This window comes from Erigeron canadensis, chromosome 4, assembly GCF_010389155.1.
Source record: "Erigeron canadensis isolate Cc75 chromosome 4, C_canadensis_v1, whole genome shotgun sequence".
Classification (NCBI taxonomy): Eukaryota; Viridiplantae; Streptophyta; class Magnoliopsida; order Asterales; family Asteraceae; genus Erigeron; species Erigeron canadensis.
The window spans coordinates 41,644,064-41,671,738 of record NC_057764.1 but is presented as its reverse complement, the minus strand read 5'-3'; the positions used below and the strand labels follow the sequence as shown (position 1 = coordinate 41,671,738).

General features: G+C 32.7%; 3 protein-coding genes across 5 annotated transcripts; 2 read left to right on the top strand and 1 right to left on the bottom strand.

Annotated features, from left to right (window-relative positions):
- The first annotated feature begins 2,544 nt into the window (after nt 1-2,544).
- On the top strand, nt 2,545-4,147 carry LOC122595594 (protein ALP1-like). The gene has a single exon (XM_043767986.1). The coding sequence runs from the start codon at nt 2,690-2,692 to the stop codon at nt 3,983-3,985; it is 1,296 nt and encodes a 431-aa protein (XP_043623921.1). The 5' UTR covers nt 2,545-2,689; the 3' UTR covers nt 3,986-4,147.
- Nucleotides 4,148-5,427: 1,280 nt separating this feature from the next.
- LOC122596365 (nuclear speckle RNA-binding protein B-like) lies at nt 5,428-11,442 on the bottom strand. 2 transcript variants are annotated; one of them, XM_043768931.1, is made up of 8 exons: nt 11,186-11,442; nt 10,347-10,453; nt 9,941-10,247; nt 8,817-8,878; nt 7,899-7,980; nt 7,415-7,709; nt 6,648-7,046; nt 5,428-5,688 (listed from the first exon to the last, which is right to left on the bottom strand). In XM_043768931.1, the coding sequence occupies exons 1-7, from the start codon at nt 11,229-11,231 to the stop codon at nt 6,707-6,709; spliced, it is 1,239 nt and encodes a 412-aa protein (XP_043624866.1). In that variant the 5' UTR covers nt 11,232-11,442; the 3' UTR covers nt 5,428-5,688; nt 6,648-6,706. The 2 variants fall into 2 exon arrangements, with proteins under 2 accessions (XP_043624866.1, XP_043624867.1); XM_043768932.1 differs by having other exon boundaries at nt 10,347-10,450.
- Nucleotides 11,443-15,709: 4,267 nt separating this feature from the next.
- On the top strand, nt 15,710-24,662 carry LOC122596064 (serine/threonine-protein kinase 38). 2 transcript variants are annotated; one of them, XM_043768576.1, is made up of 13 exons: nt 15,710-16,044; nt 17,816-17,990; nt 19,345-19,428; nt 19,519-19,760; nt 20,231-20,471; nt 20,960-21,039; nt 21,485-21,569; nt 21,658-21,789; nt 22,404-22,517; nt 22,595-22,642; nt 23,135-23,216; nt 23,605-23,640; nt 24,069-24,662. In XM_043768576.1, exons 1-13 carry the CDS (start codon nt 15,905-15,907, stop codon nt 24,161-24,163), a joined length of 1,554 nt encoding a protein of 517 aa, XP_043624511.1. In that variant the 5' UTR covers nt 15,710-15,904; the 3' UTR covers nt 24,164-24,662. The 2 variants fall into 2 exon arrangements, with proteins under 2 accessions (XP_043624511.1, XP_043624510.1); XM_043768575.1 differs by having other exon boundaries at nt 23,132-23,216.
- The last annotated feature ends 3,013 nt before the right edge of the window (nt 24,663-27,675 follow it).

Genomic DNA, 27,675 nt, shown 5'->3' with positions numbered 1-27,675 from the left:
GCAATGTAAGTTTCTATATAAGAGTATTATGATTTACTACTCAAAATATCTTCTATATGATATTAATAATATTTTTGATAAATATTTTAAACAAAGTTAACAATAACAAAATTACTTAAAATATCCAAAACTAATAATAGATCATGAAAGAAAGTTAGTAAAAATTGTTAATATTTTAAGCAACAAATACAAAAAGTTAGCTAAATAAATATGTAAATGATGTATTTATTCGAGTCTCACTTCTCATATTTGTGAAGGTGGATTAATAGTGGTTTTTCGAGAGTCCTGATATTCAGGGATACGTGTAATTTAGGAGTAGAAATAGAATTAAATGTCGTTCAAAAAGAAAAAAAATACATATATGTGTAAATATACATATATGCGATTATATGTAGACATATATCAAAATTTGCTTCGGTTTGGTTAACCGCAGGTAATGAATATTGAAACCGTAACTGAACCGTTACACATCGGTTTTTTGTTTTCGTTTTTTTCGGGTTTCGGTTTTTCCCGGTTTCAGTTTTTTCGGTTTCGGATCACAAAAGTGTAATTTACATATATACTAGAAATAAACACCCGCGCGTTGCCGCGGAACTTTTATAGTAACGTCGTGGACAATGATTCATTAAGCTTAAACACGTTGCCGCAGATTATATTACACACTTTGCGGCGAGATTCAAGTTGAATATCTTTTCAGATGACAATGTTTTGGTACAAATTTGATAAAGTCACCAACAAATATTTATTTGACATTGTAACAATAAAGCATTTTATTGATAGGCTAAAATGTAAAAGATAAAAACTTTAGGGGGTTAAAAGGTAAAAATGTAAAAGTTGATGGGCTAAACTGTAAATAGAAAAAACTTTGGGGGTTAAAAAGTAAAGAGAAAACTTTAGGGAGTTAAAATGTAAAGTAGTAAAAGGTGATGGGTTTAAATGTAAAAGGTAAAATCTTTAGGGGGTTAAAAGGTAAAGAGTTCAAAGTTACATGTATGTAGTTGTACCATGTGCATAGAAACTTGTAAAAACCAATTGGTTTTTAGTATATATATAAATAAATATGTCTCACCCATGTAAGGTTTTTTTCTGGATGAAGTTATGAATTATTTACGACTATCCAGAGATATGTTATTTTATCTAGATCTATGTTTTGTTTTTTTTTTAACTGTAAATTTCAATATAAAGACCCGCTATCTAGAAGTTAGATGGGCCAATGAACTATACAAATACAAAATACAATTAGAAGGAGAAGGAACACTATTTTCTCCAATCCAAACCCTTATACTTTGTTTTATGCCTAATCCAATAAAAAGAGCGCTTTAAGATTGCTACATAACTTTTACAAATCCTTTTAATTAAATGTTTTGACATAGAAAAAAAAGGTTTTTTTTTTTAATCAAAATTTATCATTGGCCACCATAAAAATCTGTCCACTAATTTTATTTATCTCTGTATAACTCACCTATGTAGGTGTCACATGAATCTCGAGCCCAGAAAATAAAACTAAGCTTTATTGAAAATGAAAACAACCATTATATAGAAACAAATAAATAAGAGAAATATATATCACCAATCTCAAATGGCAGATTCATCTTTGAAAAGGTCACCGTCCCACACCCATGTCCAACAAACTTTAGACACTTGCCTGGAACTTTCCCCCTTCTTTAATTTAACAACTAAAATATTTGGATTCACACCCCTTTGTCCCCCACATCTCTATGCTGTTCCTTTTTTTATTTCACGGATAAATGTTAGAGGTTTTTTTTTATAATGTCAATCATACTAACTCATACTGTTAATCTATACGAAAATCTAGTATAAGACTCTTAGAAAATCCTTTAATAACCCACATTCACAAATGTATAAAGTGAGACTTCAACTCAAATGGATTCTCTAAAATTAAATATCTTACGAATTTGTCACCAACCCCTTTAATAAAAGTTAAAAGGTTTAGTCTGTTCAAATTATCGTCAAACGAAATTTTAGTTCAAATGTACATGTGATAGTAACCGAGTTTAAACATTATCACCATCTACCTTGACATATTACGAACCTCAGATCACTTAAGAACTTAAAAAACTGACCGGAACTTGATTGGTTTAGGTTATAAAGAAAGTTTTTTAGCGTGTTTATTTGTTTTTCATTCATTCAAACAAATTGGTGTTAATAATAAAATAATTTGTTTAAGCCAAAAAAAAAGGTAAAACTTTTTTATATTAGTTTATTACTTTTAATAAGAAAATTTCTATAAAGAAAATCCTTTATTACTTTCATCCTAAACGTTTAAATTGGTATACCGAACAATAGTATAATAATCGTTATCACTAGGGGGAAAAAATGTGTAAAATTCAATAAAATAAGCAAAGCCAAAGGAGACCTTAACAATCAATTTTTTATTCCATTTTAATCATATCATACTTTATGATAGTATAAGTTTTTGTTTTTATCACAAATACGCATAATCTAATAGTCAATGAACAAATCAAAATCCACCTCTTTATTACCAATCAGCCATCTTTGTTGTTGTGTTCACATCTGTTTTAGGCTTTCTTTTTCTTTTACTTTTGTCAAACCCCCATCAGTTTCCCTTAATATAATTTTTTGACAATATCATGTAACACTTTTTTTTTTTTTCTGTCAAAGATTTGTTTCCGAAACACTCTTCTTCTTTTTGGTTTGTTTGTATGGAATGACAGACAACAATCCAATGCAACAACAACTAGCGAAAACCGAGACTCGTAACGGGGTCGAAAAAGATGATCAAAATAACGACTTAGAACAAAAGGAAACTAGTCGAAAAAGAAAGGCTAGACCGACACCGAAAGCAGACTCGAGTAGTCGTAGTGCAGTTGACTTAGGCTATGATTTAAATCTAGCGACGACTAGTTCTGTTGGTGGTTCGACGATCGTCGAAAATGGACCCCAGAGACGGTTATGGGTTAAGAATAGATCAGCAGATTGGTGGGACAAATACAAAAGTTCAGATATTCCAAATGATGAGTTTAAAAAAGCTTTCCAAATGGGGAAAGATACATTTGAGACGATTTGCAACGAGTTAACGGCTTCTGTCGCTAAAGAGAATACTATGTTAAGAGATGCTGTCCCTGTGAGACAAAGAGTCGCTGTTTGTATATGGAGGTTAGCTACAGGGGAATCTTTAAGACTCGTATCGAAACGATTTGGGTTAGGGATTTCCACGTGTCATAAGATTGTACTTGATGTTTGTGCTGCTATAAAAGATGTCTTGATGCCCAAGTATCTTCAATGGCCTAGTCATGACACAATGAGACTCATTAGTAACGAGTTTGAATCCGTTGCTAATATACCGAATGTCGTTGGATCAATGTATACTACTCATATTCCGATTATAGCACCAAAAGTTAATGTGGCTGCTTATTTTAATAAGCGGCATACGGATAGGAAACAAAAGACTTGTTATTCTGTAACGGTTCAAGGGGTTGTTGATCAAAATGGAGTGTTTACTGATGTGTGTATCGGGTGGCCCGGTTCAATGCCTGATGATCAAGTGTTGGAAAAATCCGCGCTTTATCAAAGGGCAAGTAATGGGCTTTTGAAAGGTGTATGGATTGTGGGTGGTTCGGGTTACCCATTGATGGATTGGGTATTAGTACCTTATACACAACCACATTTGACATGGACTCAACATGCTTTTAATGAAAAGATTGGCGAAGTTTTAAAAGTGTCAAAAGACGCGTTTGCTAGATTGAAAGGAAGGTGGTCTTGTTTACAGAAAAGAACGGAAATGAAGCTTCAAGATTTGCCGGTTGTTCTTGGGGCGTGTTGTGTTTTGCATAATATATGTGAAATTAGGAATGAAGAGATTGAACCACATTTGATACCTGAAGTTTTTGATGATGAAATGATTCCAGAAATCGCGTTGAGGTCTGCAGTTGCTAACAAGGCTAGAGACTCAATGGCTCATAATCTTTTGCACCATAATCATGCTGGTACTTCATTCTTGTGAGTTGCAAATATCACACTGAGTTTATTTCTTTACTTATCTTTCCATTCCTGTGGGAGTACAGATAGTATCAACATTTTGTTAAATTCTTTGAATGGGGTTTTATTGATTTTACTGAAAATGTATGAATGTTTGGCAATTAGTTCCAATGGAGTTTTTACAGAACACCGCCATTTTGTTTCAATTGTCTTCAAATGTATGAATATTCGGCATTTGGATTGGACGAGTTTACAGACAGGTTGCATAGAAATGTCGCAACATGGTTTTTTATAGTACTAGATTATATCGACACTAGATGAATGAATCCAAACAATTTATGGTTTGCATCTATTATCTCCCCTCATAACCATCTCCAAGGTGGAAAAGCGTCATGAAAGTCTCAGTAGACACCTGGGTTGGAAACTTACTGCCTAAGGGAAAAAGTCTAGGAAACAGCTGCTGGAATGCTGATCAGGTTGCATACATCAGAGTCAAAGGCTCGAGTTTCCTTGGGCAGTTGATGGATCCCTCCCCATTTCCGTTTTTATCTTCCCTCAATATTTTGGCTTTTCTGACCATATTATGATTTTTATTGAGGGCATAATTCTTGATGTTTGTCAAAGCTAATGAGCTAAGCATGGGTTACACAAGAACGTTAAGTGATCAGCAAGATTATATTGCAGTTATGATATTTGTTGCATAAGATCGAAGTCAAATAAGGAACTAACTGGTGATTATTTGATAAAATCTGTAAGTGTGTGATTTCCCTTATATTAACTATATGAATGAAAACCTGTAAGTGTGTGGATTTTATAGTTATATTATGTGTTTTGTTATGCGTGTCTGCTGAGGATGTGTGTCTGCTGACTGCTGTTCCCCATTGAATAATTATATGCGGACACGACACAACTACTTTTTTCAATGTTGCGGATTGCGACTGATGATACCGTGCATACTGCTCAGGGTAACCATCGACGACTGTTAGGAATGATCATATTTTGTATAAGCCTTTCAGTTTAGGTTGTGTCAAGGCATTGCCACTTGATAAGCATATCATAATATGTGTAAAAGGGAAAGTTGAATACAAGTTTATGACAAGATTTGTGATTTTTGAAATTTATATGATGTTATGATGTATCTGGAACAGCAGGTACAGAACGATAATACTACCCCGGGGAACTAACGATAAATACGGGCTATAGTCAGTGATTTTAAGTGCGAGATGACACCTACACAGAAGTAGATTTACCGCTAACTGCAAACCATTTTAATACATCTTCATACGAAAATTCTATATGGTTTGTGTGGAAGTGATTTGTAGATAACCCTGTGTATTAGTGACTAATCCAGAGTGGTGTCAGAACCACATCGAAGATGTAAAAAGAAAGAAGAAAAAAGGGATCATTTTGAGTTAAACATAGCCGTCTGGCATACATAGAAAACTGGTTTAGACGTTGCACATGTGCTAAAAATGAAAAATGGGATGAATATTTATAAGTTCAGTCACAATACTTGAACATTAACAAAATGAAACCATATCAAAAAAATGAATAAGAAAAAAAAAACAAGGATGGAAAAAGATGGAGAAATTTGAAGCAAAATGCATCTAAATTCTGCTAACGAAACTAAAAACAAACAGAAGGATCTTAACACTAGGCTATAAATCTTCACTGCTATTGTTGTTCCTATCCACGATTTGTACGATGTGCTTCCTCAACTCCATCATCCTGCATCCAAAATCAACGACAAAGAAAAGGGTTTAACACATCAGAACAATAAAGATGCACAAAAAAAGCAGACCCATGAGACCATATTGTTTTCGGACAAGTGTTCTTGGTCTACCAGCAAACTAGTCAAGGATACTAGAATGGAAACCTAAAATAGATGTATATTTATATTAACTATTAAGATAAGATGCAAAGATCATAGAAGTGTGTACTTTTGTTCCATTAACAATGTCATAGCAACTAATTATACGATATGAACCAGTAAGATAACAATTTACTAACTTATAAAGTACAAACTTGTTTTTCTCACTTCAGGTAATGAGTTAATTTTTATACACCATATTGGTGGGTTTGCTTTTTAATATCGATAATTAGGAATTATTGAAGAAAATATATGGATGTTCTCATATAACTACGACATCTCAATTATTAGCTTCTACTTCATCGCCGAATGAATGTAGGACAAATATTTGAATCTTCACTCGGGTTAGCGGGGGATTTGCTAGACAGACATTATCGAATAGCTCCTTTTGATGAGAGATATGAACAAGAAGCTTCTAGAAAACTGGTGTTTTCTGAATTATATGAAGCCATAGCATATTCAGTAAGAGGAGCAACCTTTGAATACGCACTAACGTGTTTTAGCTATATGCTCATTTTGGAGGAACAACTTTAATCATCATATTGGAGAAACAATATTGCCCGAACCAACCAAAGATCCAAACAGTCACATCAAACCTACCTGTCACTAGACTTTAAAGTACTTAAATCTCAACTTAAAATTTTAATCCTTCTTAATATTACCTTTTTGGGGTTATTATAGGTTGTCTCTACTCCTAAGGCCTAATCTAGTACATCAGGATGTAAATTTAAAACTCAAAACACCTACAAAATTTAGTTTAACAAAAGTAAATAAATATATAGTACACGAATAGGTAGAGAGTTGACCAAGAACAAACCTTATATACCACTACACATGGTAGCATGGCCTCACGGTTAGTTATCATAAAACATGACCCTATGCCTTTGGAGGGCCCTCGTTCTTCACCGAAGCTAAGCCGCCTTTGCTTCTTCTCTTCATGTTAGGGTTAGGGCAATCTGCAACAATGTGATCTGAACCACCACAACCATAGCATGTACGCTTTTTTTTGCAATCTCGCATCAAATGGCCGGTCTTCCCGCAATTATAGCATGCATCTCGATCAGCAAAGCACTCACCCGGGTGCTTTTTCTTGCATTTGACACACTTCTTTAAGGAACTCTCAGATACCTTCCCTTTTTTAGAGGATCTAGGAGATCCTTGGAACTTCCTCTTCCCCGACATCGGTTCCTCATCATGATTAGCTAGCTCTCTCTCCCTTTTAGTACGAGTATATATAGATAAAAATACCATGGATAAAATATCTTAGTATATAAATATATATACAAAGAAAAATAATATAACTTCTTTATAAACAGAAATAAACAAAAATTTAGTTGATAAGAATGAATTTAGTCCCTCTCTCTATATAACATATTAATCACATTCTAGACACCAATAACCAATAGCTTTCAACCACAAATATTGTGGGAAATAAGTAAAAACAATAACTTCAGTCACAAGCTTTTTTATTGCAAGAAATACAAGACGTATCAGAACGAAACTCCTAACTATTCCACAATATGAGGAAAAATGAGTTTTAACAACAATCCTTTGATCAGTTCATCCATATAATATTGTTTTTACCTTGTAATAGCAAGAGCATGCTCCTCTCTATCAGGCGATCGTTGAGAAGGAAAATGGGCACGACTTTGCTCCTCTCTATCAGGGAGTGGCTGTAATGGAAAACGAGTAAGACCTTGCTCCTCTCTATCTGACGGTGGAAAACGAGTAAGACCTTGCTCCTCTCTATCTGATGGTGGTTGAAATGGATAACGAGCATAACCTTGCTCCTCTCTATCATGCGGAAGTTGAAACGGAAAATGAGCAAAGTGTATCCGCAAGGCTGGTGAATCGGGTTTCTTGTGGTCAAACTTGTAATCTGCATAGCATCCCATAATTCATGGTTAACTCCTCAAATATATCGACCGATGAGCTTTTGATAAAACCTGCTAAAGTCATTTGATTTTTATGCTTGAGGGCTTAGGCCATTATATTCAACTGTAGTTTTTCTAAAGAATATGTTGTTTTCTTGAAGGAAAATCAAGGACATCTTGCAGAGTAGTCAAACCTTGAAGGGCCTCCAAAGCAGTTGAAGCATGATTGGAATCTAAAAATTCAACAAAGCACAAAACTATGGCTTTATCAGCACCCTGCAATCAACAATAATGTCATATATTACTAAATATCCAACACTAGCACGGTAATCATGATCAACTATTAAAAAGAAGATTTTGCTGGAAACAGCAAGATAGTCTGAGGAATCACAAAATTCTGGAACAGTAACAAAAATTGCCTACTTTTCAGAGAAGATCTGCAGACATGATCCTTCGGATATTTGTGAAACTGGCAGAATTATTGAAAGAAAAATAACCCAGAGTTTTGCATATCACTTGTTAAGAAAAGAGAGAAGCATGGTCAAAGTTGAGGGCAATAAACTAGGTCGCAGAATTACAGAGTATTGGCCAGCATCAGACATATCTAGGGCATCTATTATGTGCGCATATATCAAGAATATAATCTCGAGGACAAAAGACACATCTGGCATCTATGATGTGTGTTTACATAATAAATTTTAACCTCGAGGACAAAAGTGCAAGTTATATATATATATATATATATATATTATAGATTTTAGAAGTTAGTTTAATTAATTTACTTTACTCTCTTCGGTTGTGCTCAACTGGTACAATATCCTTACATTTTACTTCTAAACAATTTCATAGAAGCATTTGCCACTGAGCTTTAGGTTTTTGTCATTATCATCCATGTCTAATAATGTTAAAAAGAAGCTATATCTTGTAAGAGGGAAATTTTATATTAACAAAGACCATATGCATAACTTCAATTTTATTTTATTAGTGTAAAAAGTAAAAGATAGGAAATATTGATATCCATTTATCAAATGCGCATATTGCTCAAAATTTGCAGTTCATAATAACTAAAATCTAGAAACACTGAATAAAAGAACATTGCCTGTCCAACTTACATTGCGTGGCTCCTTGTGCACAAGTTTAATTTCTTTAAAGCCAGGGAAAGGACGAAACAAATCTTTTGCCAGATGTCAAGGAACAATATTTACATCACTATTCTTCATGGACAATACATGTTTTGTGCATAAACAACCCAATATTGTTGATAGAATAATAAAGTAAAGTTTAACTTGCGAATGCAATCTCCTGCTAAACAATCAGTTTATGGAATTATAAAGTAATATTTTCTATATCTTATCGTTACAAATTTTGGCACTATTGATTTAGGTCTACAATTTATAGGTTTTTATTTGGTTAACTGTGAAACAAGTTTCCAAAAAAAAATGTTTATATTCAAAAAATGGCAATTTTTACGGGACAACTTGAGTAATTAAAAAAATATTTTTAGAAACAAATAAAGCCAGTTTATGCTTCCAAAACTAGAGGGGTACCCGAGCAATGCAGCGGCGGCGGCAACGGCGGTGGTGGCGACGATGGGTGGCGGCAGTGTAAAAGTAATTGACGTAAAACGGGGTCTTGTAGTTAATTTAAGTTGTAAAATTCATTAAGAGTATTATAGATATATTAGGTTGAGATATTTACTAGTAAATAAAGGAGAGTCTTTGGGTAAAATAGGGATTGGAAAATACTTTGGGGGTATATTGGCTAAATCTAGTGTGTGGGTTGAGAAAAAGTTAAGAGTTGAAGAATATTTAGGTATTTTAAAGACTGAAATGTTGAAAAGGGGCGGGTGGTTTGTTTATGAGAGAGTAAAGATTTCCATTGACAGAACTGTATATCTCCCAGAATTTATAGAGATAAACTGATAGCCCACAAACCTTTTAAAAGCAAACTACAGACAGGATACTTCATGAATTTCAACCCGTTTGAGTAAAAGGACAAAACGGGTAAGTTAATAAAGATCAGTCTTTTAAAATTGAATTGATTCAGGAGGTTTTATGCACTAAAGAAGTAAAGATACACTTTGGTTAGCTGTAAATCAATTAATTCCATTGATCTATTTCCTTTTAAGTTATTTTCTTTGATTTAGCACATCTGACCCATTTCAGATATAACAAAACCCAAATCAACCCGTTCATTATTAAATGCATCTAATGTGACACTATGAAGGTAAGGATACGAGATACTTCTCTTCGAGTACAGTCAGAGGGAAGTGCATCCACAAACAAGACATTGGATTTCCGACTTCCAGCCGTGAGACCATTAGGTTTCCTTAAGGAGTTGGGCCTTTCATTTACTATGTCAGAAATTCCAGGACCATTGTCACGTAAAACATCTCTTCTTCCAGCTAGATATGGATCTTCCGACGCGGACAAATAACTATTTTTACTTGTTCCAGCCATGTATCTACTAAAACCAGGTTCAGGACGAACACCAACACCAATTATATCATCTACTCCATATGATCCAGGCCGTGAAGCCAATATCTTTAAAACATTAACAACAAAGTGGCTTGTTATTAGCTAACATGTGAATAAGTAAATAAAACCATATGGCTTGACATGATTAACAAATGTGATACTTACATCATTTGGTAGAAGATCAGACGAGCTTCTCACGTGATTACGAGAGGGCCACAAAGAATGGGATGATAATATTGATGTATCAGATGGTAGATAACTAGGAATGGCTGCTGTTACATAAAAATACAGATAGAATTATGAAATCTTGCATCACTTGGTACTAAAAAAAATGCATAATTAGAACTTCAATCTTTATACTGCCAAAACATAATTGATGCCTGCATTGTTAGAAGATGGTCGCATCATCATGAAAAAAGGTGTCCTTACCTTAAAAAGCATGTTTTTTTTAAACAAAGCCGAAAAAGGCGCAAGTTTTCGGATTTGGTTGCGATTCTCCATTGTTGAAGCAAGCATAAGAGGTCAGAAACTAGGTGGGTCCTCTATTATAGAGAAAAGTGGGTTCTAACTCAGCACAAGAAAATCATAATCGTTTATAATATTGGCTTTTGTTCATCGGTCTGGAAAATACACATGCTTTTTTACGTATTATAGAATGCTTTTAGTTGTTCTTAACCAATATAGATCGCGTAAACAACCCCAATGCTACATTTATTTTTAAAATTACATGAGAACGATCAAGGGTAATCTTTAAATTGGTAAAAGATTCAAACTTTACCCAATTCAAGAACACTAACACTTAACCATGTATCAGAAAACTACAAAACTATCAAATTCGTTAACTTTTAATGATTTTTATCACCCTAAATATATATATATATTAACTGGGGGTTATCTAATATAGCGCAATCGAATCATGACTTATACACAAAACAGTAAATTATAATAAAAATTCAACGAATTTGCAGAATAATTAGGGTTTGATGATGAAGAAGAAGAAAAACCAGTGTCAGCAGAAGGGACATATTTCCGCCAGTACTCATCCTCCATTCTTTGCTGTTAGAATGATCAGCGAACCTGCACTATTTTTGTTATGAGGGTCTGTTTGGTTATGTGAAAACGAAAGTTTGTTTCTTGAGAGGTGTCAAGATTGGGGTTTTTTGAAGTGTATATGGGTTCGGAAGACTTTACCCTGTTGTCGAATTAAGAAACCGAGGCTTTTCCCTCTCACAACAGGGGCTTTATATATATTTTGTGGTGTTGGTTTTCCATCTTAAACCTTACGACATAATTTGTTTATGGGAAGTGATTTTAGTATTTTTTTTTTTATTGATATATCATGTTTTTATAATAATTGACTTACAGCTAGTTGTAAAATTTATACATTTTAATACATCAATAAATTAGTTGTAAAATATATACATTTTGATACATCAATAAAAAGATAATGGTAAAAATATCACCTCCCTTAATTTATGAGGATAACATAGCACGGTACCCGCGCAATGCGGCGGTCGTTGTTACGGCGGTCTGGTGATGTTGGGGACATGTGGTGATAACGACTATTGATGTTGGTGGCGGTGTCGGGTGTTCTAGATTGATGTAAATGTAATTGATGTATAAGTAATTGATTTAAAGGAGTAGTTAAAATATTTTAGAGGATAAATAACTAATGGTGTAAATTATTTTATTATAAGTATAATAGTCATTTTGCATTTCTTTCTTTTTCTAACTTTTTAACAAGGGGTGCATAATTTTTATATAGTAGTAAAGATATATGCAACAAACTACATAAATGATCCCTGCAATTACAAAGAATTTTTAAAATGTAATTTTCATATTAACCATTTATCTTCTAAAATGTATGTGACTACTCTCTCTATGACAATTGAACTGTAGCAGATTTATTTATTCGGAACTTCAAACTTTAGTGTGTTTATCTCAAGATCGAATTTTAAATATGCCCTAAAGGGTTTGTTTTCAATAAAACACAAAAGTCATCAATTTTAATTCTAATTGGTTTTTAACGTAAGCAAGTGAAGTTCGTATAAATGAGATATTTCTAGTTTGTATTACCAAAAAATACGTTTTAATACAATGATACATTACATATTGATATACATTTTTACAACTTTGTTCAATTTTGTCTTAATACATTGTTCTAAGTTAGCAGATAACTTCAACACCTTAGTGTACACAATTAGCGTATAAACTCTAACGCGTTAATCATAAATCGATTTACAAACCCAAAACACCGAGACACTATCATTATATTTGTTATACTTATACGAGTCCTAATACCCATACAATGTACGGTAACTATAAAAATTGTATCATCGAGAAATACGAATATGTCTCTTATATGATTTGCGAGTATGAAATAAATTGTGGTATAAAGTAAACCGATGATCGGAGATAAGTTATAATAAACAATAATGATAAATATAATATATGTTTTGTTAAAGTTTTGGATTTACCTTAAATTTTTAAAATTGCATCAAAATCGAAAATTGTAAGCATAAAGGATGACGACAAATAGTCTAGTGATTTCCGATCGTAAATTCGATTTTTTGAATTCTTCATGTTATTAATTTATTATATATTTATATGTAATCTTTATATATACTAAAAGACAATTGATCTAATAGTTTATTAACCAATCATAGCACTCAATGTTAACAAATTAAAGTTTGCTGATGTCATAATTATGATTTAAAAGTTATAATGTCAATTTACGGATCTATATAAAATTAATTGATACATATCTAAAAGTATCTAAATGAAGCTACGTATAAGTCTAGATAACCTAAGCCCGGCTAACTGGGCTAGGCCCAAGTATTTAACAAATAAGCGAATTACGTTTGATACCGTAATGTATTCGAATTAGATGTAACTTTTTTTTGACATCAATAGTAAAATCCTATAATAATTACATAAAAGAGGAATAATAATTTATAGTTATCTTCTTCCTCAATTCTTCATATCAACCATTAATTTTTACACATACTAAAACCTAACCAAGACCAATCATAATTTTATAATTTTTTTTTTCTTCTTTTTTTCAGCGATACAATTTACTTTTTATAAGTGTCTATTCTAATTCATATGGGAGTATTATTTAAGTATATAGAAACGTGAATTAAAGTTTATATTTTTCAGAAATAAACCTTAAGTCGCAAATTGCATATACGAAGCAAAGCTATAATCGAATTGCAATATAGACCAGTTTAACGAGTTATGCAATAGAACGAGATTGAGAATTAAAAGATTAAAAAAGCATGTGATTAAAGCGGAAGTGATATCTGGCAACAACATTGGATACAAAACTTACAACGTGAGAATGAAGCTAATACCGTCTTATAAAAGAACCCCGTTTTGGTTTCATAAGAGACAATTCTCGTTGGTCATTTCTTTCGCAATGTCAATTATCAAAAGTCAAAGCCTGTCTTTAACGATTGTTGGTTTGTATCTACAACGTCCAATTTTCACACACCGACAATTGTATGTTATGATCTCTCGATCAAATTAAGTCGAAAAAGGGTCTCTGGATGCTAATATGCGACAAAGATGGAAAAACAAAAAGTACTACGACGAATGTCGTCTACAAAGAAGTATTTCCAAAAATGAAGGAGGATACATGGTTCTAATGTTCAAATTACCGTCTGACTTTATTTTTATTACAATACATTGTTAAAAACTAAACTTCCATGATTGTTTTTTGTTAAATTTTTCCTTTTGAAATTATATGTATTGTAAGCTCGTGTATCTGACACGGGTCTAAAATCTAGTATAAGTAATAGAAGTTTAAAAATTGAGAAAAAAAAGAGAGAGACGACTTTACTAATGAGAAAACGATCAATGCTATAATGTATTTTGTATTTATAAACTAAGAATCAGAGTTTAGTTCTAAGTCTAATAAAGAAATTGAATCTATATACAATTAAAAAAATTAATTTATTAAAATATATAAATTAAAAGGACACGTGTCGATCAAGGTTCACGCCACGCATCGTTTCAAGAACATCGCAATCCTGTTTTAATTTATTGGTAGATGATTCCATATTAAATGAGTGACATAACATGATTTTCAAAGTATAGAGACATTGGTGCATAGTCCATAATAAACTAGTAATACTACAAATACGTAGTACAAAATATTATTTTGTAGTTTTTCATAACATGATTTTTAAAGTAAATGAATTTGAAAAATAAAACTTTAAGGAATCCTTAATTACTCGTGGGAAAACTCGTTACCCCGACAATTAGTAAATAAATAGGGACTCATGGGGTTTGGGTTTGGGTCCGGGCTAGAACAAAGATTTTTAATCAACTCCGGCTTCAGGATATTTCAACCGACCGATACCCGGCTCATTGCTATTCCCAACCCCATGTCATAATAGGATTGTATGACATGTGTGATTGTGTTTTGAAACATGAAAATATTGAGAACTTATATGTTATAACAGGATTGATAAAAAAAAATAAAATCGTAAGAGTTTGGAAATGGGTTTTTATTGAAGTATGGTAAGGAAAATTTTGCTTATGACTAGCATTGTAGGAGGCACGGTCTATGTGGTGTTAGATATTGTTCTTTTCTTCTAAATATTTTATATTTTTGTATGAGTGTTTTAAACACGTTTGAGAATTATAAAGTTTATTGTCGAGTCTTATAACGAGTATCGATGACGTAGATAATGTAAAACAAATAAAATATTGTTGGGCATTACATATTTACATCAGCAATTCTATGAAGTTTTTATTATAACTAAATGATATTATTTTTGAGTGAAGATTAAGTGTATTTTTTTGGATTGTTATATCATGAATAGTATATATATATATATTTTGACTAGTCGATTTTAGTTTTGGAACTCATATAATTCGAATAAACGTCCGATTTTTAGAACATTAAACATCGGTTTGGATATAATCTTGCATTTGGAGTAGAAATATAGAACTTTTTTCTTTTGATAATATTCTTAGAAATTGGACAATGACAATAAGCAATATGTGACACATGGTGCTCGGACATTGACCAATGACCAAGTATCAAAAATATCTCCCTACTTTGGTCAAAACAATTGTTTGGATAAATATCTATACACAAATTACAAATATTTTAACACAGAAATCTATAGTGTAATCTCCAACATTTTGCCACTTTTGGCAATGTAACCAATAAGATTCAACTTTAGAAAAGATTGTTTCAAGAAATAAAAGGGTCATAATATTACTCATACTACTATTTCTTTTGAGATTTATTCTGTAATTAAAACATGTACCATTTCTAGTTCTTTAATCAAAAGAATGTACCACATCTAGTCATCTAGAACAAAAAAACATAAAACAATGGTGGCACTTGACCATTCATATTAAATCTAGTCAGTCAAAGAAGACAAAGAAAATACTAGATAAAAAGAAAAAACCCAAAAATCAAGATTAGACAGATCAAAACAGCTGTCATACAAATAACCGATCTATATTTTTATGGGCTTTTTACATACACACACAAAAACATATATACACCTTTTTACACCAGATTGCAACCCTACCATTACACCTATACATACACACATTCACTACAGTTTTACTCTTTTTTGGTCACTTTGATACTGATGAGGTAAAAACCAAAAAGGGGTTCCCAAGGTTTCCATTTGAGCATTTTATTTTTATATATTTTCACAAAACACAGAACACCAAGATTCTTCATCAACTGTGTAAAAATGGAAGAAGGTGTTAAAGGGATTAATGATGATGAAATTCAAGGGTCAAGTTTGACTATGGAAAAAGTAGCTGCTGCTAAACAATATATAGAGAATCATTACAGGACCCAGATGAAAAATATTCAAGAACGCAAAGAAAGGTCACATTTTTTTGTATAAAGTTTTAATCTTTTGTGAATTCAAGACTTGATTCTGACACCCTTTACTTTGAATTAGTAAACCCTGAATTTGTTTTTGATTTTTATTTGTGAAACTTGAATCTGCTGAATTAAAATTTCCGTACCATGTTAAACGGATGGGGCTTTCTGTGTCCAGTTTACCCGGGAAATACGAGTGTTTGACTCATATGTAGCGTTTCTGAACTTTTTCCCCAGTACTATAATGCTCACTGTAATTATGCTATGAGATCTAGTATTGGGTACTGAACAATTTAGTTTAGTGTAGTTGTAATTGGTAATTAGAGTGATTAATTTGGAGTGTTATGTTTAGTTTTAGAGATTATGCATGTAGTTGATTTAAAGTTTGGATTTTTGGGTATGAAGTTACTTAATTAGCTTGATATAGTAGTTGTGAATGTAGTAAGGTAACGAATTCATATTACCGACATCACATGTTCATCTTAAAGTACATGCACTTGCTAAATCACATTCCTGTACAAATTGTGTGTTGTACCAAGTGTTTCTTTTGTAGTTTGAAAAGGAAAAATGTTATTATAGTACATTCCATTAAGAATGTTTTATTATGCTTATGCATATTCCGGTCGAAATTCCTGGGTGGTTATTAGGAGCTGATTTGATGGAATGCATAAAGAGGGTGCTAAGGTTTATGTAGGAGATGGAAACACATTTTTTTTTTTGTTTTAGATTGAGTGTTAATAAAACATGGTTTATGCTTTTAGAAAATATATGAGGCTATAGTTACTAAGTAAGCACGTTGAGCTGTTGACACTCATAAGTTTAATGCTACTTCTTTTTATATACATGGAGGCAAATATTGGAACATCATATGTCATACAAAAGTTATATTACCATTATTATAAGGCATACATCAAGCTATTATAGATCATGAATCATTTAGACACCGCATCGGAATTCACGCCAGTTGTGAAAGGGCACGCTAGGCGAGGCCCACCAGGTCCAAATCATGGGTCTTTTTTCATGTTGAGCCGATGCACATTAAAGAGGCTCACCGAGGTTTATCACCTTGACTGTGAGATCCATAACCGTAAGTGCTTATGCGTGTCTGGTAACTATTTAGGCGATTGATCTCTTTTTGCTCACTGAGTTTGGGCATTTGGATCTTATTTGTCCTTTTAAGCCTTGCCATCATATTAGGATTTTTTTGAAAAACCCTAGAGACTCTATCTTCCCTTATTTCCATCTCCTATTTCATTGAGTAATCAATCAGAAGTTCTGGTTTTTCATCTCTCAAGCATTTTAACTCATATAAGAATATAAGATAGGAAGAATGTACTTGATGATAATGACAATAATCATTAGGAGCTTAATGACCTTGATTGATGACCGGACACATTTTACTCACTTGTTTCTTAATTTGCATAGCTTATGCAAGTAGTCATGATATGAAATTGAACTATGTTCGATATTTATAGTAATAATTGACAATGATGTTGGATACTTAAAAGTGCTTAATTGTTTTTTGGGTTCTAAATATACACTCTTACATGTATGTGATATGTTATGCCTCACATTCATGAGGCCCACAACTAGCCTCCTGGGATGCCTTCGCACCTTAAATTTCACGCTAACCTTATAAATGTCTTCTCGTATGCAAAGTGGCCAACTTTCTTGTACAACCTAATAGAGTAATAGTATAGTTTTTTTCAATTCTTTGAGACAATATCAGTGACATTTTTCTATAAATTAATTTTAATTATTGTTTCCTTTGCAGGCGGTGGATTTTGGAGAGGAAGCTGGCTTCTTCGGATGTGCCTAAAGAGGAACAAATTAATTTGATCAAGGATTTAGAGAGAAAGGAAACAGAGTTTATGAGACTTAAAAGAAACAAGATATGTGTTGATGATTTTGAACTTTTGACCATCATTGGAAGAGGAGCCTTTGGCGAGGTTAGAAATATGCATAAATTATCATATCACATCTTTGGCAGTTCTATATCTGTATTGCTGTATGCCTGTGATATAGTTTTTTTTTACTCTTTACTATATTTAAAATAAGTAAGTTCATTTTCTGAATGGTACCCTTGTTTTGGAGCATAGAAACTACTTTTTTCTCTCTGTATTGCTCAACCAACTGCATATTAGATAGACATACCAGCACTCAGCAGAAAGAAAGAAAAGAAATTGGATGAGAGCAAATTGATTTGCTCTAAATTCTTGATGAAATTTTGTGCTTATTTTTTTTTAACTAAACTGCGAAAAGTAGATAGGTACATTCCCATCCCAAGATTATTGATACTTGATATTCAAGACATTCATAGATATAGCTTGATAATAAGTAAATGTCTAAAACTGTCTTTGTTTAGTTTCCGAATCTGAAAGGTATATATGCTAAACTAAATCTTGACATTATGATCTGCAAGTTTGACCTGTGGTTACTACTGTCTTTCTTTAATGGTTAACCTCCGTTAATATGAAAATGTCAAAAACTTGCATTGCTAGACCTTGACACCCACATGACCTGTAGTTTGAGGGTATTGATTGTCATCTTTCCACTCATAGATGCATCAGATAGTGAGAAATCAATATTTTCCTTTTCATCTATAGAGATGGGAACTGTCAATATTTTAATCCGAATATTAATATGATTCATTCTTGAAGTTGATCTGGATAAGTAGTAACTAAGTGAACTTAAAAGTTAAATGATTAATTAGATTTTAGGACGAATTGCATATATTGCCACAAACAGAAGGAAACAATGCTTAGCATAGAGGTGGCAAATGGGAATTCTGGTAGGTTTTTTTAACCCATTTGACCCATGTAGATGAAGATCAACCTACATGACACATTAAGCATAAACAGGTCAGAAAGTATACAATCATGAAAAAAGAACTTTTAAAGCAATTCCAGATTCCAGTAAGGGAAACTCACCTCTAGTGATACATTTTTATTATTTTATTCAATTTTTTGTGCTCTTTTTCTGCTTGACTTCATAATTGTAATACTCTGGTGGTATGCTCTCAGATCATGTGTAGTTGATATTAATAATGTTTGCCAGGACTAGAATATTAAATCTACGCTTTCCAGAATACCAAGCTTATTATATTTTATTTGGAATATCCAAATCACCCATTTAGTACAAAGATACAGAATAATAATTTTCTAGAACAAAAATTTGTATCTACCTTTCTTTTGGCATGTGGACCACAATAGGACCTGATCTAACATTTTGGCTTTTGATAAATATTCAATGCTAAAGCAAGACAGTTTTCCTCTCATTTGACAGTTGATGGTTACATTACAGGTACGGTTGTGCAGGGAGAAAAAATCTGGCAATATTTATGCAATGAAAAAACTGAAGAAATCAGAAATGCTTGTTAGAGGACAGGTATATCCTGTTGACCAAGCGATTTGTTTCATTTTCGTTTCCCTCTCTCTTTTTTGTTGTAATCGAACAAATTTCATATTTATTGAACAGGTGGAACATGTTAGGGCTGAGAGGAACTTGCTTGCGGAAGTGGCCAGCCACTGCATAGTAAAACTATATTACTCATTCCAAGACACCGAGTATTTGTACCTTATTATGGAATATCTACCTGGTGGTGATATGATGACTTTGTTGATGAGAGAAGACACACTGAAAGAAGATGTTGCTAAGTTTTATATCGCTCAAAGTGTGCTTGCTATAGAGTCTATTCACAAGCATAACTATATTCATAGGTTAGTATGATGATAACCAAGATTTAGAGGTGGCAAAATACTTGTGTCAAGTAATGGGTTAACTGGGTTTGGGTCAAAAAAAGGTATCTTTTGGTACATGTCGAAATGGGTTGGGTTCTCCTTCCCAAGTTTTCCAATATTTAGTATTTTTATACAAAAATATAATTTTTAGATAATAATCTCTCTCTTAATAAAAGTTATTTAGGAGGTTTCACATTAGAAATACACTTTACAGACTTTGTACAAGCTTGATAGCTAACCATTTGACCTGCCTTTTTGATGGCTAAATCTGTTTGGTCTTACCCTATTTGATCTGTTATAAAACACACCTCGAATCGACAATACTTAAGTAATTAGATCGACGTTGCCACCTATTGAAAGATTATATGAGTTCAATCCAAAGGCTGAATTACAGAACCGAACAGGGTGAAGTGCAACTAACCTGTTTATTAATATGTTTTCTTGTGCAGAGATATAAAACCTGACAACCTTCTTCTCGACAAAAATGGCCACATGAAACTTTCGGATTTTGGTCTCTGTAAGCCTCTTGATTGTAGAACCTTATCTACATTGAATGAACATGAAACCATGGTTGATGAGAATATAAGAGAACCAATGGACATTGATGGCATCCCTGATGCCGAGAATGGGCATAGTTGGAAGAGTGCCCATGAACAGCTTCAACATTGGCAGATGAACCGGAGAAAACTGGTGTGTTTCTATATACAACTTTTTACCTCATTATGTGATTATAGTAATGGCAAGTGATAATAATCAATTTTAAATGTTATCTAAACCCATTTCAGCTATCTGATTATGTAAAAGTCAAATAATCAGTTTCCATCGTCTGACTATGTGAAGGTAGAACATAAAATTACCTATCTACCCATTTTTTTAATTTGAAAACCTTGTGTGTTTTTAGTAGAGTGATTTTTGGTCATTTTAGTTACTCGGATATTCACAATTTTTCTGACACTGAAATAGTTGATTTATATGATTGCAACTTCAAACAACGAAACCACTTCCAAAACATTATTTCCTATAGCCATTTTTTACACTTAATTGTCTGATTTTAAGTATGTAATATCACATAATTTCAAACTTTATAAAAAGCAAGTTCTACCAACATGTAGTTTTTGAATTTAGAATCTTTTTTTTACTCATTTTATCTGATTTGTCTCATTGATTTATGTGAGAAGGCATTTTCAACGGTGGGCACTCCAGATTATATTGCTCCTGAAGTTCTCTTGAAGAAAGGATATGGAATGGAGTGTGACTGGTTAGTGTTATATATGCTATACTACTATAAACATACATAGAACAACAGCTACTTGTAATTGGGTACTTATAGATATAGTGATATTGGATACCCTTTTATATCTTAATGATGTAATCATATCTGTCACATTAGTTATGTATAAATTTTTTGAGATGGAGGTCTTTAATACCTGCCTAGCTGATACTTTGAGAATTACATAGAGCAACTTGTGTTTGGCATGCTGAAATCTTCGTTGAGGTTGCTTTAAATATGTGTTTTGGAACAGAAAATGTGAGTCATAAGAATTTGGCAGTGTTTTTACCCCAAAATTGCATGTACTACTCATAAGAATTTAAGATCTACTACTCGACCATCAATTTTGCCACCTCTTCACCTCTAGTTTTAAGTAGTTGTTAAGCATATATTGCTCTTAAATGTGGTATTGACACTTCCTTTTTCTTTGCAGGTGGTCATTAGGTGCAATAATGTATGAGATGCTCGTTGGATATCCCCCATTTTACGCGGATGATCCAATAACCACATGTAGGAAGGTATCACACATTGCAACTGATTAATTGGTTTGAGGCTCTGCTATATACCTTTTTATTCTTGTGCATGATTTTACACTATGACTATCAGATTGTTCATTGGAGGAATCATCTTAGATTTCCGGAAGACATACTTTTGTCTCCAGAAGCGAAGGATCTCATCTACAGGCTGCTCTGTGATGTCGAACATAGGTTGGGTACATGTGGACCTGACCAAATAAAGGTATACATTATTTGATTTGGATAGACTGATGTGATTTTTTGGTGGCATTCTGACTATTGTGGCCTCGAGCCCGCAATTGCCGGTAGAGTTATTTATGTCTGGATAAAGTGTTTTGGCTTCTAGTTAAGAAGTTGTATATTTACTTGTTTGGCCCATTGGTAAGGTCTTTGACCTTGGGGTATTCCACCCCGGTTAGAGTCTCACTTCCTACATTTGTGGAGGTGGATCACTGTTTTTGTTGGGAGGGGGTTCAGAAAACCTGGGATACCCAGGCATTCGTGTAGTTTAGAAGTAGGATAGCTTGCCGCTTAATGAAAAGTTTGAGTCTTGTACTCCCGTTTGATATATGTCCTTGTTCTCTATGAAAATGCCAGCTTTGTCATTTTATCTTAGATGATCAATGTTTGCCATGAATTCAAAGTATCTAATTATCAGATTTTGCAAGTTCAAAAAACTGATACCCATCCAAACACTTTTTTCAACAACCTGTTTTACTTCAGCTAGTTATCTGAAACTAGTATTCAAATATAAAGTAATCACTTTCAAAATTTACTCTTAAACACTTCTTTATTCTTTCCTGTACATTTTTTTTTGATGCAAGTGTGTTCTCTTAGGCTCACCCATGGTTCAAAGACGTTGAGTGGGATAAACTATATGACATGGAAGCAGCTTTTAAACCTGAAGTCAACGGGGAGCTAGATACTCAAAATTTTATGAAGTTTGATGAGGTTTTTACATTACTCATATTTTTGGTCCTTTATATGCGACAATATACACTGTACTAAGTTTTTGAACTTGTTATCAGTTAAATCCTCCAACTTCTGGAAGAACTGGTTCAGGACCCTCAAGGAAGGTGCGTCTTTTTTCCGTATTGTGTTTTTTCATATCAAATTGCTTTAGTTCTTGATGTTGAGTGATTTTTGGGGTGGCATCTCCTGCCTTTTTACTTTTGAATGGGTTAGTTTGTTTATGGTTTATCCCTAAAGGTTCATGTATATATTTTTTTAAAAAAAAGTAGCTAAAAGCGAACCAGTTGAAAGTTTGCCCAAAAAGTGTATTTTGTTATTTTGTTGTACCTCTTACATTTCTTTATTATACCGAATTAGATTTTTATTTTAATTTTTTTTCCTAATCATATTTAACCTTATACTAGCTATAAATACCGGAGAAATCAAACAAAAACATGTTTGTGTGTCAACCTAACATGCGAACCCGTTTTGACCCATTATCCAACCTACATGACCCGTCTGTTTTTCTACCGAAGTGCTATGACTGATGAGTGACGAGGCACTGCTTTTGTTGGTTCTATTGTAATACTTGTGCTCTTAATATTGTTATACAGCAGCAGTTAAATCCCAAGGACTTGAATTTTGTGGGATATACGTACAAGAATTTTGATGCTGTAAAAGCTCTGCGTGCTAATCCGGGTAAGTTAATCAGAAGCAGGGGAGAGATATATTAACTTTAAAAGTTAATGAAAGCAATGGCACTTGCTAGCTCCTCTCAGGCTTGGTCACTATACTCACTAATGCACTTAGTTATTCAACATTTCAAGTACACACACACACAAACAGAACCTTGAGGTCCCACATGTTTAGTAGTGCTTGAAAAGGCCTCCTGCAAAAGCCCATGGATGGCTATCAAGTGGTCTTATGTGTTGGGTAGAGAGGCCGCTATCCTGAGAAATATTTGTTGTGTGTGTAAACTAAATGATCTGCCCTAATATTCATATATGTATTTATAGTCAATGGCAATTTATAATGAAAATGGAGATTTTTGGCAATTTGACTATTTTTTGTTTATTTTGGATCACAGATCTTATGAGGAGTGCCTCCAGTGATTCCTTATTTGGTTAGTAATTGCTAACTTTAGTCCTTTCCTTGAGATTCGTTTCTTTTTTTCCCTTCCCTAATAGTATTTGACTCTGTGTATCGAGACTTCTCGAATTTGCCAACTTTGAATAAAGTCATTTTCATTTTGCAAAAAGAAAGGGACTGTTCTATTTAGTTGAACGATACATGTCAAACGGGTTGAAAGTAGCACGTGATGTATTTTTTGATAGAATGTGTCTGGTCGATCAACTTGCACCGAAAATTCCCTATTTTGACCAGCACTCAAAGCACTTGAATTGCCATTTTGCCACCTCTACCCAATGACCCTTTGCTCACAAATGAGTAATTTTGGTTCCATGTTACAAAGATACAGTTTTACCCTCTTACCATTGTTTAACATAAATCTTACCATTGTTTAACGTAAAAACTGTTTCTTGAACAAAACAGAAGGCAAGTTGAAGATGGATTATACAACAAAAGCAACAACCGAAGAAACGGACATACAAATGCTCACATCAGCTGACGACTCAATGTTGCCATAATTAATAGCTATGGGATTGGAGGCATAACTTGTGTATTATAGTCAGGTTCTTGCCCGTTAATGGGAACTTCCCGCAGCTACCCCATGCATTTACCATTAAAAAGGCAGCCCCTTTCCATGACCCCGCTATATCAAATCCAAACCAGCCAACGCTATTGTCCTTGAATCTCGAAAAAAAAAAAAAAATTTTAAAAGCAGTTGTCTTACTCATTGGTTACTCTAAGTTTTGGTAAAAAGTGGTGTCGGGAAAAGGGGGCGGCCGAAGAATATCATTTAATATAAGTGTACAGTAGTGTATAAAAAGCCCAAGTGAGGTACTCATTGATAGCTAGGGCTGGGGTATTGCTTTGTGTTATGTTTGCCCAGGTTGACAAGTCCAAAACTTGTCTTCTCTTGTGGCAGTTTCTAGAATTTTTTTCTTTTTCCTGATTGTATTATTGTGTGTGAGCTTTTGGCAGAAATTGGATATTAGTAGTTACTCATTAAGTTTACTTGCTGTATTACTTTTCTTGATCTGAAGCTAATGCTGTTTCATCATTGTGAATATCATTGGTGATATTATTAAATTTGCAATGTTTGGCTAGGTCCTAAATTGGTCAAATATAATTGAATATTATAGATACAAAGAATCTTGTGGACAATAGTATCAGATGGAGTTATATTTTCAAATAGAGACATCTAATGAGTGAACAAAATCAAAGCAAAATTTCATATACGAAACACTAACAATGTAAAGTTACAATATTAATTTCAAGAAATGCCTTAAATCTACTCGGAAAGGCAAAATATGTTTGACATGTTTATCGTATTTGTTTTCTATTAATACGAATACGAAAAGCCCCTTGCTTTATAATTTGTTTATCGTATTTGTTTTCAATTACTGGATATGTTTATGGTATTTGTTAAAATAAGTGGCAGTTGGTATATGTTATCTTGCCTAAAAAAATTGACAAATAGAGTATTACACTCCTATCATCATTATGAAATTAGACTCATAATGCTTAATGCCTCACAAAATATTCTTATATATATATTTACATATCCAACAGAAATAAAAATGAACAAAATTACGAGTAACAGACGTCGGTTCATCAAAATGATTTTCATTACCTTGTTACATTACACCAATTATCTCTTTGGTCCTGCCCAAGGTGTTTAGTGCAACGATGTCTGGTCACGTAGACATTATCAGCAATGTTACCCCAAATAAATTGATGGACGTAAGATTCATCGTGTTTTCTTATCAAACTAGAAAAGAGCTGTCTCATTAGCACATACTTATTTTCCATCCTAATTATCGCATTAAAACTATATCGGACAGTATTTTTGACTATAATTTAATAAATATATTTATTAACAAATTTTAAAAAAATTTAAAAAGTTTTGCTTGGTTAAAAGTTATTACAAATCATTTTTGGCTTATTGGAGAAGAACTAAGCTTTTATGTAGGTCTTATCAAATCTTGAGGTCATTATAGTTAGAATCAAACCCACATTATTTGTGTTAGACTAAAATTTTGCCCTAGGAGATAATAATTATTGTTTACCTGGTATCCCAGTTTTCTTTTGAGAGCCTTAATTATTATTTAAATGGTGTCGTAGTTTTCCTATGAGAGTGTTGGGCTTGAGAGACTCAAGTTTAAATTTTGAGGGGATAAGATTTACTCTTATTAATCGTTGTGCTGTTTGACGGATTAATAAAAAATTTTTCTCTCTTCATGGTTCCTTAAAAATTCAAACGACATTTTAACCGAAAAACGTAGGCCCGGTAAGTGGGACGAATATACCAATCTTTCTACTAAATAAAGTTGAAGTCCAAAAGATGCTTATTTTAAAAAATCTTCTAACGTGGCATAATTTAAAGAACTAAACTCCCCCTATATTTTTGGATCATTAGGTCATAATTTTAATTTAAATTTAAATTGCCTTTTCCTCTAAAATGATAAATTAAAACAGAAGACCTCTTTTTTCCCAATATCCTAAACACAACATTCCCAAATGTTTTTAGCTATACGGGTTTTATTTTACTTTCACTTAATATTAAACCATGAAACCATTACAAAAGGTAAACAAACTGATTATAAATAAATATATAAATATATGTTAAATTTGGCATATCTTTTATGGTTATTTTATACTTTTCATTATTTTTTGCAATATTCTTTTATTGTATGTTTCTTATAACATGTTTATTACGCAGTTAGCTACGTCGTTGCGTTTTTACATTTAACATTTACATCACAACGACTATAATTAAAATAAATTATCATAATCCGGGTGCTTAAGTTAGTCGAAGGTTAAAACTTAAAACAAATCATTTGTATGAGAGAAATATTAATTAATTATATTAAAATTTCTATAGTCATCCCATAAAATAATAAAATTTTACAAACACCTCCCTTTAAGCCCTAAATCAATCACTCACTTTTCAACATCAACTCGGTGATATACAATGCGATGCTATACTATATATCTATCAAACTCTTGGATACCAAGTAAACAATGCTCGTAAAAATTTCTCCCAAATCAATATACAACTTTTATTCTTCATAAAACCTCACTCAATTTCACTAAAAAAAAACACTTAAAATTTTTTTGTTTATTTTTTTTTCTTTTAATTAAATGGGTTTCTTAAGAGACAAGAAGAAATCAGCATCAATAACAACATCTCCTTGTGCAGATCTCAGACTTGCTTATCATAATTGCTTCAACAGGTTCTTAAAGAATCTTTTTTTTTTTTTTTAAATATATAACTAAAATGCCCCTTGCTTTATAATTTGTTTTGTATATAATTAATTAATTTGCCTTTCAAAAAAGTTTAATAAATTATTCTTGTTTAATTTAGGTGGTATTCAGAGAAGTTTTTAAAGGGTCATTGGGATAAAGAAGAATGTGTTTCTGAGTGGGAAAAATATAAAGATTGTTTATCCGTAAGTGTTCTTATATTTTCAAGTTTTTTAATTTATTTATTAAATTGTTTTTATAGTTATAGACTTATAGTCCGTATTGAAAAGGGTACACAAAAGTAATTGTTTTTATGAAGTTGCTGTTTGTAAGATAAAAAAAATTGGAATCTTTTTGTTTGTTTATTGTATTTTTGGAGGCTATATGAAGTTTTGTTATTGAAAAGGCTAATGTAGTAGTAATTGTTAAGTTGGTTGTGCGAGAAGCTTTGAAATTTATTGCTATATGAGTTAAGGTGCATCTGTATAATGCAGGGAATAGGTAAAAACGAGTAAATGATACGGTATATTATTATGGTTAATAGCAAATGCTTATTGTTGAACTTTTGATTTTGAGTGTCAGAAACATTTGGAAGACAAGAATTTGAGCCGTTTTCTGGAAGCTGAAGCTTTGAAGAGAGTACCGGCTGTTTCTGACTGAGTACTGCTTTGATATCTAGCGGTAAGGTGTTATATCTTAAAAGGGGCTAATGAAGCGTACTATTTAGTTTATCTTGTGTTAAATGAGTTATAAATATAGGTGGTGATTGGTTTAAAGTTGAAACTTGCTT

Coding starts and splice junctions, on each gene's coding strand:
- LOC122595594 (XM_043767986.1), top strand. CDS start 2,690: ATGACAGACAACAATCCAATGCAACAACAACTAGCGAAAACCGAGACT.
- LOC122596365 (XM_043768931.1), bottom strand. CDS start 11,231: ATGGAGGATGAGTACTGGCGGAAATATGTCCCTTCTGCTGACACTG. Junction 10,248..10,346: donor CTGATCTTCTACCAAATGAT/GTAAGTATCACA, acceptor AATGTTTTAAAG/ATATTGGCTTCACGGCCTGG. Junction 7,710..7,898: donor TGCTTTGGAGGCCCTTCAAG/GTTTGACTACTC, acceptor GATGCTATGCAG/ATTACAAGTTTGACCACAAG.
- LOC122596064 (XM_043768575.1), top strand. CDS start 15,905: ATGGAAGAAGGTGTTAAAGGGATTAATGATGATGAAATTCAAGGGTCA. Junction 22,518..22,594: donor ATTTTATGAAGTTTGATGAG/GTTTTTACATTA, acceptor ACTTGTTATCAG/TTAAATCCTCCAACTTCTGG. Junction 23,217..23,604: donor AGCTCTGCGTGCTAATCCGG/GTAAGTTAATCA, acceptor TTTGGATCACAG/ATCTTATGAGGAGTGCCTCC.